Source organism: Prionailurus viverrinus, chromosome A2, assembly GCF_022837055.1.
Source record: "Prionailurus viverrinus isolate Anna chromosome A2, UM_Priviv_1.0, whole genome shotgun sequence".
NCBI lineage: Eukaryota > Metazoa > Chordata > Mammalia > Carnivora > Felidae > Prionailurus > Prionailurus viverrinus.
Window position 1 is genome coordinate 163,104,904 of NC_062562.1, and position 22,131 is coordinate 163,127,034.

Below are 22,131 nucleotides of genomic sequence, written 5' to 3' on the forward strand. Positions count from 1 at the left end.
ATAGGCTCCAGGCTCCGAGCCATCAGCCCAGAGCCTGACGCGGGGCTCGAACTCACGGACCGCGAGATCGTGACCTGGCTGATGTCGGACGCTTAACCGACTGAGCCACCCAGGCACCCCGAAAGTATTCCATTTTAAAGATTAGGGAAGTGAGTTGCAGAGAGGTTAACTCACTCAAATGTGGCAAGCTGAATGGTGGCCCCTGAAAGATGGCCACACTCTAATCCCAGAGCCTGTGAATGTTACCTTATTCCATAAGCATCTTTGCAGGTGTGATTACGTTAATGACTTTGAGATGGGGAGATTATTCCAGATTATCTGGGTGGGCACCAGATGTTATCAGAATGGTCCTTCTAAGGAGAGGCATGTAGGCAATGTGATGAAGGCAGCAGAGATTGGTGTGATGTGGTCACAAGCCCAGGACTGCTGGCAGCTTCTAGAAGATGTAAGAGGCAAGGGATGGATTCTCTCCTGGAGCCTCCAAAAGAACCAGCTCTGCAGGACCTTGATTTTATCTCCATAACACTAATACCATGCTCTTGTCCTCCATAACTGCAGGAGATGAAGTTTATATTGCTTTCAGCTACTAATGTTTTGGGAATTTGTTATGGAGGCAATAGGAAACGGATCCACCAACGTTCCAAAGATGATATGCAGAAGAAACAGGACAATGGGGGAACGATTCTTTTAAACTACTGTTATTATTTCTGCACTATTGTAATAAGTTGAGCTTTGAGATTATCTAGATCTGAGCAGCAGAAAACACCCTGAGCCCCACAAGAAGACTCCTATACAATTCAAAGGATGTCTCTTAATGACCCCACACCTTTTGAAAATTCATTATATCCACATTTCTGTGTGTGTGTGAAATGGAAAGAATCAAAGGAAACCATAAAAAAGGAAGCTGTGGCTTTGTCCACATTTATCTCTCTGCTTCTGACTATGTGGAAGGAGCAAGATCCTGGGTGGAAAGTTGTGTTTCCAGGGTTGCAGGTGGAGACAAGTGGTGGAGAGGCCTGTGGCTCACAGCATAGGTGCAAGTGGAAGGAAGCCCTCAATGATCAGGAGCGTGGCTAAGTGAACAATACAGGTATGGGGCTATACTGCTTCTATCCAGAATCTTCTAAAAGGAGATCATTCCTAACTTAGGGCTCAGGATGGGACTGATGGGGGCCACATGCTCCTTTTTGACCAATGATCACAAGGCTGTTACCATTTGAGACCCGCATCTGATTTCTTGTGACATCCATGGATTCTGTGTCAACTCATCTCCTGTTCCCTCTAGGGAACTTAGCAGCGTACCTGAGCATAATACCTGGAGAAGCAATTAGCTGACCATGAAAACATCCAAGGACAAGTTTCCCTCAAGGAAAATGTAGCTTGAAATGAAACTAGGAAATGGTAGAGATATTTTGAGCAGGAAATATGATTCTAGCTCTCCTCTAGACTTTTATGTATGCAGCCTCATCAAGACCAAGTTCATGGGTATGTGACCTGTGCCGTTGCACAGGGCCCTGTACTTAGAAGAGTTTACTGTTCTATTGATGTCATCTTGAAATTCTTAATTTTTTTTTGTTTTTGACAAAGAGCCTGGCATATTCCTTTTGTGCCAGACTTTGCAAATTACATAGCTGGTCCTGGTCTGTGTCTTTATTGCAAGTTGGAAAACAGTTACCTGGGGCCCTCCAAGTCATTAGCACCAATAACTGGTCTAACGATATGGACCAATAATATAGTGTTAATACAATAATTTCTGAATCTAGCGGCTTCCCTCCATGGGTTGCCACCCCATTGTCCACTATTTCCTGCCACATTTAGTTCTCTTGTAACCACCTTCAAGTGTGAGCATCAAGTAATCCCATGTCTCAATGTAGTGAACAAAAATATATAATCAAAAACATTATAATTTTATGATGATGCAAGAGACAATTGGAACAGCTGGTCAACCATGAGATTTTGACCATCTGCCTATCATCTCAAAGTTTCCAGAGCAGGTTGGAATGGATGCACTGGCTAAATCTGGGAAAATCTACCTGTGCCTGGGTCTGGGGTAGAGGAAAGTAGGAAGGTTGTAGGGGAAAGTTTGATCTCCTTCCTGGGTGCATCTTTTGTTGTCAGGTCATGCATATTTTGGGGCTTGAAAGAACCATATGAAGAAAACTAGAGAAGGTGTATGGTCATTGGAAGACTTTTTCCAGGCCACATCTTCCTTTTTTTCCTCTTGGCTCCCAATGGTTTAGACTCTTGGCTTTGTACCTGAAGGCTGGTAAATTTTTAATGAGTAACTTGAGACTTTCATGAAAGACTCTCATGAAAACCCATATGATACAATCACTGGGAAGTATCCCAGGCTCTAAATTTGGACACATCTAGCCACACATTTGAGTTTCTTCTTCCTAGAATCACCCCAGAGTCTCCCACTCCATGCAGGGAAGATGATCCAACACCACGCCTGGCTCTGTGTGCATGATTTGTGTCATGTAATAAGGGCCTTTGGGACCCACCAATATAACCCCAAACAACAAATATAGGTTTGGAAAATTTGGTGTGAGAGCAGGCACATGGAGAAAAAGCTTACACCTTGGTAAAACTAACGCACATCTCCAATTATAGGGCAATATTTCTGTCTCTTTAAAGCCAAATAGTTCCTTCACTAGCTCCACCCAATCTGAGCTTCCTGCCTTAGAGGTTTAAAGGGTGCAAACACTGTTTCCTCACAGTGAAAGCAAAAGCAGCAGCTCAAACAGGTCCTTTGGAGAACAATGGGGAACTCAGCTCCTTCAAAAGAAGGTGGGCCTAGCCTCAGAACAATGGAACCGTGAGGTGCAGCTGGACATAGAGGTGTGCATGGGTGTGTGTTCTGGTCTGAGAGGGGACCAAGTACCGTGCCAGCAGCCCAGCAAACAGGATGCTGCCACAGGAGTCCCGGGGGAGGAAGAGTGGGAGTAAGGAGATTGATTGCCCCATGTCCACACATCTCCTATTTAGCAGGACAAACTTGCTGAGCAGCATATCTTCCATCAGTTGTCATGACAGAGTGAGTGCTGCCTGACACCCCATCCATTTCTCTTAGTGGGAAACTAGTGTCGTCAAGGCAGGTCTTTAGACCTGGAAGGCAATTTAGAGACCAGTCTGTCCCAATCCCTCTTTTTTCCTGAAAGAAAATCTGAATCCCAGATGGTGTGCGTGTGGTTTTATTAAATTCCCCGGGATACCCAGGTCACAAATGGCACAGGAAGCCTAGAGTTCAGCTGGCTGTGTCCTTTCCAACATGTAAGAGAGAAATGGTGTGATCTACAGTGTAACAGAGGAGGTAAGGAAGGGGTGCCATGGGGGAGAGAATGAGCTATTCTATAGAAAACAAATGTGTGTGAAGCCCTTTGGTTGCCTTCCCTATTTCCAGGGTTGCTACCAGTTCATGTTTCTGGACAGAGAGTGATCTACCTCCCCTGGCCTCCCATGATCTATTTCTGATCCAATGTAAACAGAAATGTAGAATCAAGGACCTGAGAAGGAACCAAGAAGAGACCAGAGTGTGCAAGGGTTATGCATGAGTGTAGGGTCAGACATACTTTGCATTGGATCCATTCTCTGCCCAAAGCCCATTAGCGCAGTGACCTTGGGCAACTTTCTCAGCATTTCTGAGCCACATCAATCTCCTCATTTCAAAAATCAAAGTGGGGGCGCCTATGTGGCTCAGTGGGAAGCATGGGACTCTTGATCTCAGGGTTGTGAGTTTGAGCCTCATGCTGGGTGTAGAGATTAAATACATACATACATACATACACTTTAAACATTAGAATACTAAAAAGTATTAAATTACTAGAATACTAAAAATTTTATCACTTCATCAGTAATTACTTACATATGTATGTCTGGAAGATAAAGGTCATTAAAATATACCATAATCAGAGTTCAAAAAGCAATTAGAATTTTTAAAAAATTACCAGGTGTATTCCAATTCCGAGATCATCTCCTAGAATTTAAAATTGAAATCAGCTCCAAATAAGGTTCATAAATTTCGATTCTTTCATATCTCTTAAATTTAATTTGATAAATAAGTTTTCACCTTCCTGTTTCTTTTTGTAAAATGTTTTTGGTTAAGAAATGGTTGGTCCTTTTTCCAAGAGAATTGGACAGTGTACATTTTGCTCATTAAATCCTCAAGACGTCATATGACATGTTCTTCTAGTTTCTGTGTTTTGTATAAATTTAAATTTAAGGAGAGGCTTGATCAGATTAAGGCTTGCCTGGTTAGTTGGGTGGCAATATTTCATAGGTGCAGTTGTAAACGTCCATGAGAAGGCACCTTATATATTCTTCTGTCTCTTTCTGGAATGTAGCAGACAGTAATGATAGCCTAGAGTAACTTTGTTTCATTAACAGTCGCAAATTATAATATTATAATTCTATCATTCTTTCTTCATTTATTAGATGGCATAATCCTTTAAAAAGAAAGTTCTCCTGAATCATACTTTCATTTCCATAAGGTGTAGTTAAAAGACAAAAGGAATGCTTGATTCCTTTTTGTCCATGTTCAGACTGATGACATCATTTCCTAGCATACCCCAAAGAGAACACTTCACTTCTTTCATGATGATGGTATTGTTACAAATTCATGAACTTCAACATATTTGATGAATTTTAATCCATTGAAATTATTATTCTCATTGATACTCAAATTACCCATTCTCTGTCCAGTCAGCCTCTTCAAGTTGGTTCTGTAGTCCTTTCGGTAATATCCAAACATTTTTTTTTGAAAGTGATCTCTGCACCCAATGTGGGGCTAGAACTCATGAACGTGGGATCAAGAGATGCATGCTGTATTGACAGAGCTAGCCAGGCGTCTCACGGTCTGAGTAGTTTTTGATAGAATCCTCGCTTTATAGTATGACTAGATAGTCTAGGATCCACTTGCACATTTCTTGGCCCAGAAATGGAATCGGTACCTTCTCCTAAGAGTACTAATGTTTTTGGTGGGAAATGGCATTTGAAGGGCACAGTATGGGTGCTAAGGGTGTTCATTGCCACTGGGCTTGTCCTTGGGCTTCAAAACTACACATGTGCACAAAAGCTAAGAATAGGACAGGATTCCTGAAAGCAATTTAAGATTTTCTTGACGTTTTCCCCCCTATTTGGCCTTACACTATATCCCATTAGGACAATAGCCAATGAAGCAACTGCATTTTCAAGTTTCTTGGACCAATTCTTTGTGTGGTTTGTCTATTACACCAAATACTATGTATTGCATTTGTTTTTGATTTTTACCAGTTATCTTAAAATATAGTTTTTGTTTATAATTATGTAAGCTATTTCCAGATGTTCCTCACTATCTGCAAGCAGAACGTTCCTATGAAATCTTTTATGAAACAAAATGACATAAAGGATAGAAGCAATTACCATGAATGTACATGGAAAAAGGATGCGCCTTCCCAGATCTCCCCCAAATAACCTCCCTTATGTGTTTCTGATACTTTTAGACACAACTTGTTAACAGATGCACACATTCAATTGAGAGAAAGCCCACGTGCTCATCTGGCTCACAGCTCTGGTGGCTGGATGGTGAACCCCTGTGTGACGTTCCCGGGGAAGGTGATTGGCAGCTGGTGTGGACAATGGCCCACTCGGCCTCTCTATTAGCTCAACTGGCTGTGAAACAAATGCGGAACGCTGTATTCGTGTTCAGCTTCTTTTTTTGTAGAAATGAAAAATCCTCTTTGAATATATTTCAGCCAGCAACAGCAGGTACACATGTAGGTCTTTCATAAAAGAAAAGAGGTGTAATTCGAACTCTCAAAAAGAAGGAAGTACATGCTTTCAAGACAAATCTATGAAATTGAAGTATATTCAAAGTAGTTTCCAGCTTCTACCCTGTCCCCCACCTTATTCCTCCCATCCCTCTGTCAGTAACTTCTTTGGTGACAGTTCAGATGATCTGCCATTGCTTTTTCATGTGCATGAAATATATGTTGTACTTTGTACCTACAGTTCATGTTCCTCCCCACTAGAGAAATGACAGTAAACTAAATATTATTTTCTTTACTTTGCCTTTTTTTTTTTTTTTTTGCTTAATGAAATATCCTGGAGATCTCACCATCCTGGCATAGAAAGGTATTTTTTATTCCTTTCTACAGTTGGATAGTACATCGCTGTGTGTATGTACCTTGGTTTATTCAATCAGACCCCTACTAGTGGGCATTTGGTAGGTTTTTGGTCTTTAAATATTACAAATAGTGATGCAGTGAATAAACATATGCCTAATCTTTTCCTGTGTTTTGTTAGTGTAGCTCTGGGATAAAAGGAAGGGGAACTTCTTCCTCTACCCTTCAAGGTCTTCCAGCTGCACTAAGAATTACATTCACTTGAGGCAGATTAACAAGAGAAAAAAAAAAGCAGTGTGTACAGATGCTCAGTAATGAAACTAAGACCAAGAGAGATGACCAAGGCAGGCAGTTTTTATCCTTTTTAGGCAAAGAGACGATGGATCTGTGAGGGATTGACAAAACAAGGAAGACTTAACTTTGGGAGCATCTGTTAGGGAGGAATTCTTAAGAGACTTTGGGCTGGGGTAGTAAATTAGTAGAAAGTAGTGGGCTGTTTATACACTCTTCTTGGCTCTAAATCTCCTATCCCTGGTCATGAGAGTGTCTCTTTACCTCCTGGGACAGGATGGGCACCTTTTACATGGGAGATTTGTTTCCTGTTTGGAGGGGGACAGAAGAGGGTCTTAATAATCTTCCCACACAGGCTGTATCTTAAGTTACTTTTATATGAAATAGTCAGTATGTCAAAGTTGCACGTTTAGGGGTGACCTGCCCTTGACCACTACAGGCATAAATCCTAAAATTGGGACTCACAATCCAGAATAAATGTATATGTAATTTGTATGATATTGCTAATTTCTCCTCTGTAGGTTTTAGACTGTTTTTCTATTCTCATTAGCCACGGAGAAGAGAACCTGTTTCCTCTAAACCTTTACCGACTGATTATAGCAGCAAATTTTTGCACTTTTGCCAAATCTGTAAGTGGAGAAATAGTATCTCAGTGTAATTTTAATTTGTTACATTTGGTTTTTTTCTTTTCCTACATTGGGTTTCTATTTCTCTACTTTGAGTGTTCATATATTTTTACATAGTTGAGGAGCATTGACATTTCTTTTTTTTCTTTGAACTGTTTATTCATACGTCTTGCTCCATTTTGCATCGAGCTTTTGGATATTTGTCTCTCTGCTTTTAGGTATTCTTTGTATAAGAGGAGAATTAACCCTCTTTGATATAGTCTGACATTCGTATTTTAATTGTCTGTGATGTTCATTGTCTCCCATTGTCTTTTAGGTCTTTATGTAGTCAGATGTATGAATCCTTTTCCTTACAATCTTTCAAATCTTAGAAAGAGTTGCCCCGCCCCTAGGTTACAAAGGATTTGTCTGAGTTTCTTCTAGTGTTTATGTGGATTGATTTTTAGTGTTATATTTCTAATGTATTTAACTTGTGAATGGCCTGAAGACGTGGGTGCAGTTTTGTCTTTTTCTGTGTGGTTTTGTAGTTATCCCAATGCTGGTTATTAGTCCATCTTTCTCCCCATTGCTGTGAGATCCTGCCTTATGGACGATAAATGTAACATGATACAATTGAACTGGATACTCATGAATATAGTAGACCAATTTGGTCTATTTCTGAATTGTCTGTTTTTGTTTTCCATTTGTCTCTGTTCACACACACTTCATACTGCCTTAATTATAGGGGCTAAAATATTTTACTATCTGGTACAGCTGGTCCTCCCTCATCGTTCTTCGCCTTGTTGACTCTACAGGCTAATTTTCTTTCTTCATTCATCCAAGTGAATTTAATAGTCAACTATTTTAGCTGCAGAGAAAAAAATGGAGACAAATTTTTTAAAATTTATATTTCTATATAAACACGTTAAAGAAGTATCTATTAAAACACTGTTGAATTTGGGGAAATGTCTATTCTGTATGAAGGTGTTTTTCTTCTTAAATCTACTAACAAGGATGTGTTGTTACAATCCATTTTCTCATATTGAACCACCCTACTATTTCTGAAATAAATCACATTTAATTGTGGAGTATTACTTTTTAGTGTCTGACAATTTATTTGGGATTTTTGTATTAGTATTCGCAAATGAGACATGTCTGTAGCTTTATTTATTGGTGAAATCTTTGTTAGCCTTTGGGATCAATATCACACTTGTGTCATAGAAAGAATTGGAAAGGTTTCCTTCTGTTTTAAGTCATCAGGAATAGTTTAAGAAAGGTTAAGTGAGATCCCCACGAAACCATCTGGACCTGATACTCTTTTGTAGGGGAACTCTTTAACTACTTTGTTGTTTTTCCATGGTGATTGAATTGTTTCATCTTTCTGTCTTTATGAGACCTACATGGATAGTAGACTACTGCAGGATTTCAGAGAGGAACACATAGGTCATAAGAGCGAGGTGATGTTTTCCACTTACCTTCTTTGACTCTTTTTCTTCTCCTTCCTTTCCTTTACACCACAGAGACCCCTGGTAGTGACATGGCGGACCCTCAGGACAACACTCTGAGGATTATTCTGGTGGGGAAAACTGGAAGTGGGAAGAGCGCAACGGCCAACACCATCCTGGGGAGTAGAGTCTTTGAGTCTAGAGTTGCTCCCCATGCTGTCTTCTCCAGGTGTCAAAAAGCATCCAAGGAATGGAAGGGGAGGAAACTTGTTGTTGTTGACACCCCAGGGCTCTTTGACAACAAGGAGACCCTGTATACCACACGGGGGGAATACAGCCAGTGTGTCCTCTACTCCTGTCCTGGGCCCCACGCCATCATCTTGGTCCTCCAGGTTGGCCGCTACACGTTTGAAGAGCAGGAGACCGTGGCATTGATCAAGACTGTCTTTGGGAAGCCAGCCTTGAAGCACATGATCGTGTTGTTCACTCACAAAGATATCTTGGAGGAGAAGAGCCTGAGTGACTTCTTGGCAGATTCAGATGTGAAGCTAAGAAACATCATCAGCGAGTGTGGGAACCGCTACTGTGCCTTCAACAACAGAGCCTCAGAGGCAGAGAAGGAAGCTCAGGTGCAGGAGCTGGTGGAGCTGATAGAGGAGATGGTGCAGAACAATGGAGGGGCTTACTTTACCAATGCCATTTATGAGGACACAGAGAAGAGGCTGAAGCAACGGGAAGAAAACCTGAAGAAGATCTACACCGATCAATTAAATAATGAAATTAAACTAGTAGAAAAGGAATATGCTCATAAATCACAGGAAGAACGGGAGGAAAAAATAAAATTGCTAAAGATGAAGTATGCTGAACAAATAAAAAATATCAGGGAAGAAGCTGAGAAGGGATTATTTAGAGATGGTTCCAATGGGATTATTAGCTTGCTTTCAAAAATATGGCAGATGTTTTGGTAGTAAAGACCATTTCGTTTTTTCTTCTGAATTTACGATGATTTGCCATAGTGGTAGATTGTAGTTTCCATAGATAGCTGTGACAGTAGCTTCTACTTATGCTTCCTATAACCTGACCCTGTTACTCCTGTCACTGAGTTGCGGGCCTGTGTCCTCTACCTTGGAACTGGGTAGATCTGGGAGTGTTTCAATTAATAGCAGATGATTGAAGCAACACCTTGTGACTCTAAGGTTACATGTGAGCAATGCTTCCTTGCCCTGTTGGGGTTCTTGCCCTTGGAACTTGACTGTCATGTTGTGAGAAAGCCAAGGCTGCCTCTTGAGAGGCCCCCTTCCAGAGGGCTTGAAGTCACTGGCCCACTTCCCAGCTCACCTTTCATTTGTGACTCACACCAACTTGCCCGCCATGCAAATGAGGCAATACAGAAGCGGGCCCTCCGGCTGCCCCGCCATCTCAGGCGAAGTAGCAGAAAGCAAAGATGATCCATTCCCACTGAGTGCTGCCAATATTGCAGCTTTATGAGAACAAATAAATGATGGTTTTTGTTTTTAACCACTGAGCTTCAGAATGGTTTGTTATGCAGTGAGAACTAACCAGAATGAAGCCTCTTCCCAGCTCTCAGTCCCCACCGCCTCTCCTTCCAACCTGTGTCTCTTCACACAAAGTTGGCATAATCAGGCAATGACATATAGAGTTCAAAGACTCAGGAAAATTCAAATCAGAAATCCTGCACATGTTAAGTGTCTGAAACACTGGTCACATGTGTCATTGCACTGCATGGTCACAAGTACTTTTTAGGGAGGTATTGGGTTTCTCTGGAAAGATTGTTCTGTGGTTCATGAAGATCTGAAAGTCACAGGATTCTCTTATTGTGTTTCTCTTTTCTTTTTTAGGGACCATCCTATTTAAAACATCTCCAATTGTATCTGAAAAATCCCATCTGGGCCACATAGTTTTCATTTGCCTCTGCAGAATCACACTTCACCCTAGCTCTTTGCCCCCTGAGGCTGATCTGTTTGCACTGCATTGGTGGGATCTCTTGCTCTCTGACTTCTGCATGGCTGGCCAATGGGAAGTCCAAGTCAGAGGCCCTGTGGAAGTAGAAAAGCAAGGCTGGGGTATCCATTCTCCCACGTCTATCTCTGCAGGGCCATCTCTGACTAACTGCAACCCTACGCCAAAGGTCACAGCTCCTCCCTTGATGGCCTTTCTACCCAACTCTTCTTCTGAATTCCAGTGTTCGTTCACCCCTTCAGGTGGGATTTAATTTTCTTATCGATACTATCAACGTCCCTGTGGTTTCCAAATTCCCTGTGTCCACAGTTTGTAAGAGGCCCCTTCTCTACACTTTCTCCAAGTACCTAATGAGAGCAGACTATCTTTTTCCTGTGAGAACCTGATTGATAAATCTTATGGTACCCAGTTCTCCTTCAGAGCATCTTTATTGTTATTGATGGTTTTTCATTCCCTCTAGTGCTTGTTTTCTGACACCAGAAAAATCTCTCCTTACCCTTCCATGCTGTGACATTTGCAGTAAGTAGATGAAAGGTTCTGTCTTGCTAAAATAATAGAGACACTTCAAAGTTAGATGGGTGACTGTCAGCCACTCAGAAGAATTGCAGACATCCCAAATCCAAATTATTAGAATTTTTATTTGCCCTTTGTTTTGTCTGTGAACATGACTGAGAGTATTTACCATATCAGTGACTTTTGGGGAGACGGATTAGAGATTAAGTCTGGAAAATTTAAGATTCTTAATACCCGCTCATTCTAAGATTCATCACAAGTATTCAGAATATAGTAAAAACACGGAAGAAAAAATCCTCTCATGAGAAAACATGTGTCAAATGACAAAGTGAGACCAAAGTACTCTCTGCCATCATGCACTTCTTATGTTCAAAACTACTTCCTTGTAAGTGACTCTAGTATGTCTAGACAGCAAAGTATTCCTACCCTGTCCTTTTTCATTTCAGAACCGTTTAAAAGATATTTTCCACCAGAGATATGCAGAAGCATTCTTAACACAATTAACTTGTGTTCAGACCATTTGAATGTGCAGCTTATGTAACCTGATTTCTTTTCTCCCAACATTAGATTCCATTTTGGAAGGTAAGAGATAACCAGAGAAAAAACAAGTAAATCAAATAAATCATTATCTCTTCACTTGACAATCGAAATATTGTTCACTCACTTCTCTTAACATATTTTATATTCCAGTTTTCTCTGAATGTGGTTCTATTTCAGTGCTGAAGACTGTGGAATTTCCAGCATTTAATGTGTTCATGATCCCTGTGTTGAAATATGTGATAGTCATGACTCATGATGAGGAATTTACACTAGGATTTATAGAGGAAGACCTGAGGAAAGATTTAGTGTATGAAGTCTACTGTGAAGGATGTGTAGGATGTGTCCATGTGGGTGATGGGTACAATGGTCATGTTTCTATTCAGAAACAGGAAAGCTCATGGTGACGGGTAAGATTTTCAGGGGAAGGATAGAGTCAGGAGCAACAGCGTTCAGTTAGGTTTGTGATAAGTTCAATATCAGATGTCAAAGTTAGGGTCCAATGTAAATGACCTGCATTAACTTGAAATCTGGGTCAGAAGGCCATATGAAAGGCTCGGGGTAACATCAATATCTCCCTTAACATCAGTTGAATCTTTACTAATTGCCAATACCCCGCAGTCCAAAACTATATGCTAGAAGATCCATATAGGATGCCCAAAGGAAGAAGCAAGAACCAGTTTTGTTAGGTTTAGTCCTTCAACTAATTTGATAGATATTTGAAGGGATCAAGAGGAAAGGACCTTTTCTGTTAGGTTTCAGCATTTAAGTAATCTCTACACCCAACATGGGGCTCCAGCTCATGACCATGAGATCAAGGGTCGCATGCTCTTCCAAATGATCCAGCCAGGCATCCCAAGAGGAAAGGGCTTTTTAAACGAGAACATTTAATTTATAGGGTCAATCACTAATTAGTATTGGTCAATTCTTGGAGTTCATCTCCCCAAGGCAGAAGGTGGCCCAGGTGTAACCGTGTGACTATGTAAGGGAGGCCCCACAGGGAGTTGTCTCTGCGTGCCATGTCCAGAGAGATGGAGGTTCTCTCTCTCCTGAAACCTAGTGAGGCGACCTCTGGAGTTTGATACTGCCAGAGGGGTGTGGACGGTGTACATTAAGAGACTTGTGGGGCGCCTGGGTGGCGCAGTCGGTTAAGCATCCGACTTAAGCCAGGTCATGATCTGTTATTTGTTTTTTGGGTGTTGAGATTGGTAAGTTCTTTATAGATTTGGATACTAACCCTTTATTTGATATGTCATTTTTCAATATCTTCTCCATTGCATTGGTTGCCTTTTTGTTTTGTTGATTGTTTCCTTTGCAGTGCAGAAGCTTTTTATCTTGATGAGGTCCCAAGAGTTCATTTTTTCTTTTATTTCCCTTGCCTTCAGAGATGGGTCGAGCAAGAAATTGCTGGGGCTCAGGTCAAAGAGGTTATTGCCTGTTTTCTTCTCTAGGGTTTTAATGGTTTTCTCTCTCACATTTAGGTCTTTCATCAATTTTGAGTTTAATTTTGTGTATGGTGTAAGAAAGTGGTCTGTTGCTTCATTATTGGTATATAGAAAGGCAACTGATTTCTGCACATTGGTTTTGTATCCTGTGACTTTGCTGAATTCATGTGTCAGTTCTAGCAGCTTTTTGGTGGAATCTTTCAGGTTTTCCATGTAGAGTATCATGTCATCTGCAGAACATGAAAGTTTGACTTCTTCGCCAATTTGGATGCCTTTTATTTCATTTTGTTGTCTGCTTGCTGAGGCTAGGACTTCCAACATGATGTAAACAACAGCCATGAGAGTGGACATCCCTGCCATGTTCCTGATGTTGGGGGAAAGCTCTTACTTTGTTTCCACGAGGATGGTATTAGCTGTGGGCTTTTAATATATGGCTCTTATGAGGTTAAGGTAGGTTCCTTCTATCCCGACTTTCTTGAGGGCTTTTATTAAGAAAGGATGCTATATTTTGTCAAATGCTTTTTCTGCATCTATTGACAAGATCATATGGTTCTTATCCTTTCTTCTATTAATGTGATGTATCACATTAATTGATTTGAGAATATTGAACCAGCCATGCAGCCCAGAAATTAATCCCACTTAATCGTGGTGAATAATTGTTTTGAGATGCGGTTGAATTTGATTTGCTAGTATTTTGTTAGGAATTTTTGCATTTATGTTAATCAGGGATACTGGTCTGTAATTCTCCTTTTAAGTGGGGTCTCAGTCTGGTTTGGGAATCAAGGTAATGGTGGCTTCACAGAATGGGTCCGGAAGCTTTCTTCCATGTCTATTTTTTGGAACAGCTTGAGAAGGATGAGTATTAACTCTGTTTTAAATGTCTGGTAGAATTCCCCTAGGAAGCCATGTGGCCCAGGACTCTTATCTGTTGTTAGATTTTTGATAACTGATTCAATTTCTTCACTGGGTATGGGTGTGTTCAAATTTCCTATTTCTTCCTGTTTGAGTTTGGTAGCCTGTGGGTGTCTAGAAATTTGTCCATTTCCTCCAGGTTGTCCAGTTTGTTGGCATGTAAGTTTTCATAGTATTCCCTGATAATTGTATTTCTGTGATGTTGGTTGTGATCTGTCCACTTTTATTTGTGGTTTTTATCTATTTGGGTCCTCTCTCTTTTCTTTTTGAGAAGCCCGACTAGGGGTTTATCAATTTTGTTTGTTTTTTCCAGAAAAGAAAAAAACTAGCTATTAGATTCATTGATCTGTTGTATTGTATTTTTTTGGCGGGGGGGGGGTCTATATTTTTTATTTCTGCTCTAATCTTTATTATTTCTCTTCTTCTGCTGTTCTGCTGGCTTTGGGGTTTCTTTGCTGTTCTGCTTCTACTTCCTTTAGGTGTGCTTTTAGATTTTGTATTTGGGATTTTTCTTATTTCTTGAGATAGGCCTGGATTGCAATGTATTTTCCTCTTAGAACTGCCTTTGCTGTATCCCAAAGGATTCGGACTGTCATGTTTTCATTTTCACTTGCTTCCATATACGTTTTATTTCTTCTTTAAGTGCCTGGTTAACCCATTGATTCTTTAGTAGGATGTTCTTTAACCTCCATGCATTTGGAGGCTTTCCAAAATTTTTCTTGTGGTTGACTTCAAGTTTCATAGCATTGTTGTCTGAAAATATGCATGGTATGATCTCGGTTCTTTTATATTTGTTGAGGGCTGTTTTGTGACCTAGGATGTGATCTATTTTGGAGAATGTTCCATGTGCACTCGAAAAGAATTCTGCTGCTTTTGGATAAAAAGTTCTGGAAATATCTGTCAAGTCCATCTGGTCCACTGTATCATTCAAAGCCATTGTTTCTTCATTGATTTTTTTTGCCCAGACGATCTGTCCATTGTTGTAAGTGGAGAATTAAAGTTCCCTCCAATTATAGTATTTCTATTGATAAGACCACTTATGTTTGTGATTAACTGATTTATGTATTTGGGTGCAATCAAGTTGGGAGCATAAACATACAATTGTTAGCTCTTCTTGATGTATAGACCCTGTAATTATGATATATTGCCCTTCTTCATGTCTTGTTACAGCCTTTAGATGAAAATCTAGTTCGTGTGATATAAGTATGGCCACCCCAGCTTTCTTTTGACTTCCAGTAGTATGATAGATGGTTCTCCATCCCCTCACTTTCAATCTGAAAGTGTCCTCAGGTCTAAAGTGGACCTCTTGTAGACAGCATATAGATGGATCTTGTTTTTTTTTTTATCCATTCTGATATGTTATGTGTTTGATTGGGGCATTTAGTCCATTTACATTCAGAGTGATTATTGAAAGATATGGATTTAGTGTCATTGTGTTACCTGTAGGTTTCATGCTTGTGGTGATGTCTCTGGTCCTTTGTAGTCTTTGCAGCATTCCACTCACAGAGTCCCCCTAAGGATCTCTTGCAGAACTTGTTTAGTGTTCATGAATTCCTTCAGGTTTTGTTTGTCTGGGAAAGCCTTTATCTTTCCTTCTATCCTGAATGACAGCCTTGCTGGATAAAGGATTCTTGGCTGCATATTTTTCCTAGTCAGCACATTGAATATTTCCTGCCACTTCCTTCTTGCCTGCCTAGTTTCAGTGGATAGGTGTGCTACTACCGTTATGTGTCTACTCTTGTAGGTTAAGGCCTGTTTGTTCCTGGATGCTTTCAGAATTTTCTCCTTATCTTTGTATTTTTCCAGTTTCACTATGATATTCTGTGGAGAAGATCTATTCTTGTTAAATCTGAAAGGAGTTCTCTTTGTCTCCTGGATTTGGATGTCCATTTCCTTCCCCAGATAAGGGAAGTTCACAGCTATAATTTGTTCAAGTAAACCTTCTTCCCTTTTTCTCTATCTTTTCTTCTTCTTCTTCTGGAACTCTTATGATATGGAATTTATTATGTTTCATTGAATCTCCTCGTTCTCTATTTCTCCCCTCTGGGTCTAGGATGTTCTTATCTCTCTTTTCCTTGGCTTCATCATTTTCCATAATTTTATCTTCTATTTCACTTAATCTACCCTTTGCCTCCTTCATCCTTGCTGTCACTGCATCTGGTTTATTTTGCACCTCATTTCTTAATTCGTTGTGACTATTTCTTAGTTCCTTGATCTCTGTGGCAATAGATTCTCGTCTGTCTTCTATGCTTCTTTCAAGCCCAGTAATATGACTATCATTCTAAATTCTTTCTCAGTTATATTGCTTATATCTGTTTTGAGCAATTCTCTAGCTGTCATTTCCTCCTGGAATTTCTTTTGAGGAGAATTCTTCCGTTTCATCATTTTGCCTAGTTTTATGTCCCTTATGTATTTTAATAGCTTCTTATGGGTCTTGGTCCTGTGAAGACTATTATATTAAAACAGGGGGTCATAATGTTGTCCAGGGCCTGGCCCTTCAAGAGGTATTTTTGGAGTGTGTTTTGTGCTCTCTGTTGTTTAGACTCTGATTACTTTATCTCCCCAATCCTAGTGGTGGTTTGGACCTTCCACCAGGAGTGCTTTGATTTGTTTGATGAAGTATGCCTGGAAAAAATAATTTTTAATGGGGGTGGTGGTGGTGTAAGAGGCCTTATCCCATACAAAGAGAGAAATGACAGGGGCAGGGAAAAGGAAAAGAAAAAAAAAATTGACCAAACAGAGATCAGAGACACTGTATGGCTTAGTCCATAGAGAGAGAGAGAGAGAGAGAGGAAAATAAAGGAGATACAGAAGAGGCATAAAGAGAATAGATTAAAAATGTCTGCTTAAACAAAGCAACAACCAGAATAACCAGACTAGAGAAGGGAAGAAATAAGAGGAAAAGAAGAAGAAGAAGGAAGAAAGATGAAAGAAGAAGAAGAAGAAATATATATGTATATACATACATAAAATAAAAATTGACCAAGAATCAAATCAGAGAATGCAAAACTACTGGACCAATATCTGATGGTGCCTTGTAACCAGTGCCTGTGCTGGTCTGGAGGAGGGACTGTCTGGTTCAGTCAATGTTGAGTCTTGCTCTGTTAGACACACAGTTACCAGGTGCAGAGGGGCATGCTTTGGTGTGAGCAGGTCCACCTCCAGTGTGGATCCATTGTCCATTCCCTGAAGCCCCACCTTGCTGGTGATGGGGAGTAAAATGGTCACACCCCAGTGTCTCCTCCCCAGACCAGGCATCCTAGACCACTCTGTTCAGGTCGTCCTCACAGTGCCACAGGAGCACGAGTGGGCAGTCTGTTTTGCTCCAGGATCTTGGGTCTCCCAGGCAGTCGGCTGGGATTCAAACCCCAATGTCTTAAAGGATCCTGCTCCACGTGCCCCAGTTCTGGCATAGTGTCACTCCAGGCTATGGTCACAAAGGGCCTCTGGGTGGTGGGGGGGTCCTGCAGTGTCCTTTGTCCTTGGAATGGCTATTTGCCTTCTTCCCACAGCACTCAAGGGAGGGGATTGCTCTCTCCAACTGTGCCTGGGAGCTGGCTACAGAGCTTGGGCTGGCTCCCCTCCTCCCCAGGTACACAAAGAGGCTGGAGAAAGCCCTGAAGTTAAAAATTGGTACTTTCTCCATTTTTTCTGTTCCCCAACCCATGTTTTTTCTCTTGTCCAAATATAACCTTCCACTTCTGCAACCTCTCTTTCGCTTTCTTTTGTGTTTCTGCAGAAGGGGATACCTCCCCTCCATTCCTACGCTGCCTTTTTTATCTCTCCCAGTTTGAAATCATGCATCTATGGCCCATCACATTGTCCTCATGGGCCTCTGGAGATGTTTCTGTCACTCTGTAGCCTGGATTCCTGGAATTTCAAGCCTTCTCGCCTCAATACTTCCGTGTTTGAGGGACGAGGGAACTTCAGATTCCCTTACTTCTCTGCCATGTTAACTCCTTCTGAAAAATTTTTGAAGTGTTTATTTATTTGTGTGTGTGTGTGTGTGAGAGAGAGAGAGAGAGAGAGAGCATGAGCAGGGGCAGGGCAGAGAGAGAGGGAGACACACAATCTGAAGCAGTCTCCAGGCTCCAAACTGTCAGCACACAGCCCAACGTGGGGCTCAAACCCATGGACCTCGAGATCATGACCTGAGCTGAAGTCAGACATTCATCTGAGTCACCCAGGCGCCCCACCCCTCAGTGAAATTGAGAGTGTGATTATTACACTAGATGATTTGAGTACATGAATGTGACCGATAGTGATTGGAGAGGTTTTTTGCTTAAAGCAGAACCTGTGTAAGGTTTCCCCCAGGTGGCACGGATGGAGCCATTTTGAAGGGCCGATGGGAGGAAAGAATAAGTCTCTTCTCTCCCTGTCCTTGTGACATCCCTCTTATTTAATCACATAGTTGCACACAGGAGGACTTTGATGGAGAGGAGATTCCAGTAGAGAAGAACCCCAAGATCTTGCGGATCCTAATTCCTGTAACTGAGGTGTGTGTTTCCTATGAGTGTAGCACTGGGAATCCAGGTGACAGGCACTTTGCTCGTGCAGAGAACTGACAGGAAGTTCCCACATCCCCCCAGGGATGGACACTTATGTGTAAATCACAGAGAATCTAGAGATTCAGAGAGGTGGAGTAGGGCCTCCAATATCTCAGGTGGGTCAGGGTCCCTCTGGGCCCTGGGCCTTACTTATTCAACGTCAATCAGACCCAAGACTTGACCAGCTAAAAATCTGTGCCAAGGAGTGTCCACATCCTTGCGTCTGAGGAGAGGACAGGTGGTCAAGAGCACAGCAGTGAATGGACATGATCCTTATATCTGTGTGGGTGACTTTGCCAGCAAGCTTGTGGCGTGGCTGGTGCTAAATTTCTGAGTACACTTAGAGACCACAACTTGGCCTTTTGAGAGTGAATTTCATTTTTGACAGTCTCAATCTGGTAAATAAGGTGAGTGACCAAAGCATGCTGGTGTTTGGAAGCAAAAAGAAGCTACACATTAGAGAGTTGTCTTCCATTGTCGCCTTTAACTCTGAAGACGACTCTGCTGAGGGAGTTTCAGAGACTCCCTGTTGCGAGTGATGAGCCCTGAAGATGCATGTTCCAGAGGCAGCGATCATTTGCCAAAGTGCTGTGCACATAGTCCATGAACAACAACCCAGAGTGCATTTGTAATCATTTGTGAATGTGGATGTAAGGTTGCATAATTTCTGGTATGTTTTTAAAACAGTGGTCTATCTATGTTTATTTCATTTTATTTATTTATTTTCGGCCTCGTCTATGTTTGTGAACAAAAATACAAAATGGAATATCTGAGGCAATTGTTCTGAAGTTCTTTCTTCCTGTTAAGAAGTATCTTGATTATCTGAAATTCTTCCTAAGTTGGACTGCATTCTCTGGGGTTTGGGATCAACAATGACCATGTTGCAGAAGGTGGCATTGATGGTAAGAAAACCTTCTTCTTAAGGACCTGAAGCTCTGAATCTAGGCCTGGCCACTCACATGTTCACATCAGGAACAGTTTGCTGTGCATATTGTGCAGAGCACATAAATGGTGCCTAAGGGACATGGGTAGGTGAGCGGTGCATGAAGAACTTTTGTGGCTGATGGATGCGTTCGGTATCTTGCTTGTTATGATGGTTTCACTGGTGTATACATACTTTAATCATGTCGAAAATGTTTGTATTTTCTATTTTAAATTGCACTGTCTTTGTATTAATGAATTTTCAGAGTTCTTGACACATTCTATTCTTTGTCAGATCTTTATCAAGTATATACACAAGTTCTTTCTTTATCTGATATGTGACTCACAAACATTTTCTCCCAGTTTGTAGATTGCTCTCTCTGCCCCTTCCTGCTCACGCTCTCTATCTCTCCCTCCCTCCCTCCCTCTCTCTCTCTCTCTCTCTCTCAAAATAAATGATTAACTTTGAAAAATCATGTAAATCTACCACAACTGATTATCCTAATTGCATCCAATTGTACCAAAATGCTGCAGGCTTCCACTGCAGGGCTGGGTAGGGGGCATGGGCCTTGCACCTCAACCTTGTGTGCTGTGAGGTGCTCACAACCCTTTGTCACCAGAAGACAAAAACAGAAGGAGATGCAGCAGGAAATGGTTGCAGTGAAGACAAGAAAGAAGTGTGGCTGTGCACCGGTAAATTGACAACAACCGTGTTTGTTCTTGTGAGAAGGTTCTGGGAACTGGGCCAACGTCGATTGTAGACTACAGACTTCCTGGGTACTGAGCTGTGAGGTGCATAGGAATCATCCTTTCTTCTCTTTACTATGTCATTTCTAATAAAGTGTTACAGATATTTTTACATGCATGAGAGGGAGGACATGGGTTGAAAAAAGGTGTCAAATTATAAAACAGAAACAAGAAATGTGTAAAGAAGCAGACATTGTCAAAAGGCAAACTGCAAAACCTTTGAGGCTTTGAGCTCCAAAAGATGCAGAAATAGACTCGATCTGTGGATGAGAAAAGATACAAATTCATATCGTAACGGGGCACGGACACAGGTAGTATGACAGCTTGTTGCCAGTTTTAGGTGATTGTAAATCATGTTGGGGTGTCAGGGTGGCTCAGTGCATTAGATGTCTTGAGTTTAAATTTAAACTCTTGATTTTGGTCCAGGTCATGATCTGATGGGTTGTGAGTTCAAGCCCTGTGTTGGGCTCTGCACTGAAAGCATGGAGACTGAGATTCTTTCTCTCCCTCTCTGTGCCCCTTCCTGCTCATGCTCTCTCTCTCTCTCTCTCAAAATAAATGAATAAACTTAAAAAAATCATGTAAATCTACCATGACGGATTATCCTAAATGCATCCAGTTGTACTAAAATGCTGCAATTTTTCAGCTTTATTGAATTTTAATTTACATAAAATAAAATTCATCTCCTTTAAGTAGATTTAATCACCAATTGAAAAATACATCCAGCACGTCTTGCTATTTCCCACTAGCCTATATATGTGTATGTTGTCATAACATATATTCATTTTATTTTATCTTTTATCTTTTGATCCCTTCCCAGGTTTCACCAATCCCCTCAACCTGGGAAGCAGCAGCCTCTTCTCTGTAACTATGAGCTTGTCTTGTTTTTTCTTTTTTAGATTCCATATATAAGGGAGATCGTAGAGTACTTGTTTTTCTCTGTCTGCCTTATTTCACTGAGCATAATTACCTTGACATCCATCCATGCTGTTGCAAATGGCAAGATTTGGGTTTTTTTTTTTTTTTAAATGGATGACTAATATCCAATTGTGTATATGACATGATTTCTCGGTCCATTTATCCATCAGTGGACACTTAGATTGTTTCCATATCCTGGGTATTGTAGATAATGCTGCATTAAAGATGGGAATGCAGATAACTTTTCCAGTTAGTGTTTTTTCCTTAGGATAAATACCCAGAAGTGGCATTACTGAAACATATGATCGTTTTTGTTTTTTTTTTAATTTTTTTTTTCAACGTTTATTTATTTTTGGGACAGAGAGAGACAGAGCATGAACGGGGGAGGGGCAGAGAGAGAGGGAGACACAGAATCGGAAACAGGCTCCAGGCTCTGAGCCATCAGCCCAGAGCCTGACGCGGGGCTCGAACTCACGGACCGCGAGATCGTGACCTGGCTGAAGTCGGACGCTTAACCGACTGCGCCACCCAGGCGCCCCCATATGATCGTTTTTTAAAAAAAGTTTTTAATAAAATTTTTAATCCTTATTTACTTTTGAGTCAGAGAGAGACAGAGCTAGAGCAGGGGTTTGGTAGAGAAAGAGAGAGACACAGAATCCCAAGCAGGCTCCAGGCTCTGAGATGTCAGCACAGAACCTGATTTGATGCTCGAACTCATGAACTGTGAGATCATGACCTGAGGCGAAGTTGGATGCTCAACTGACTGAGCCACGCAGGAGCCCCTCATTTTTTTTAGAGAGAGAGAGAAAGGGATAGGGACAGAGGGAGAGAGATAAAGAGAGAGAGAGGGAGAGAGAGAGAATCTTAAGCAGACTCCATGCTCAGCGTGTAGCCTATGTGGGACTCAATCGCACGACTCTGGGATCATGACCAGAGCAAATATCAAAAGTCCAACATTCAATCAATTGAGCCACCCAGGTGCTCTCTTTCTTTCATCTTTTTTAGTATCAAGGGATTTTATAATAACTTTGGAGAAATGTCAGTAATTTATGACTATAATTCTGTAATGCCTTATTTTAGAATATAAAAACTTCACTGGATTCTAAGCTAAGCTTTTAAACTTTAAAGTTAAATTATACTGTTCTCTCTCATGTCACAATCCCTGACAG

The 22,131-nt window shown here is 41.1% G+C and overlaps 1 protein-coding gene across 1 annotated transcript in view; it reads left to right on the forward strand.

Moving 5' to 3' along the window:
* The first annotated feature begins 2,696 nt into the window (after positions 1-2,696).
* The window catches only part of LOC125154125 (uncharacterized), a 58,755-nt gene continuing 39,320 nt past the window's right edge, over positions 2,697-22,131 (forward strand). The window contains 3 exon segments of the mRNA XM_047837873.1: positions 2,697-2,790; positions 8,518-9,409; positions 18,241-18,325. Coding sequence (XP_047693829.1) covers positions 2,763-2,790; positions 8,518-9,409; positions 18,241-18,325 — 1,005 coding nt within the window. The 5' untranslated portion in view covers positions 2,697-2,762.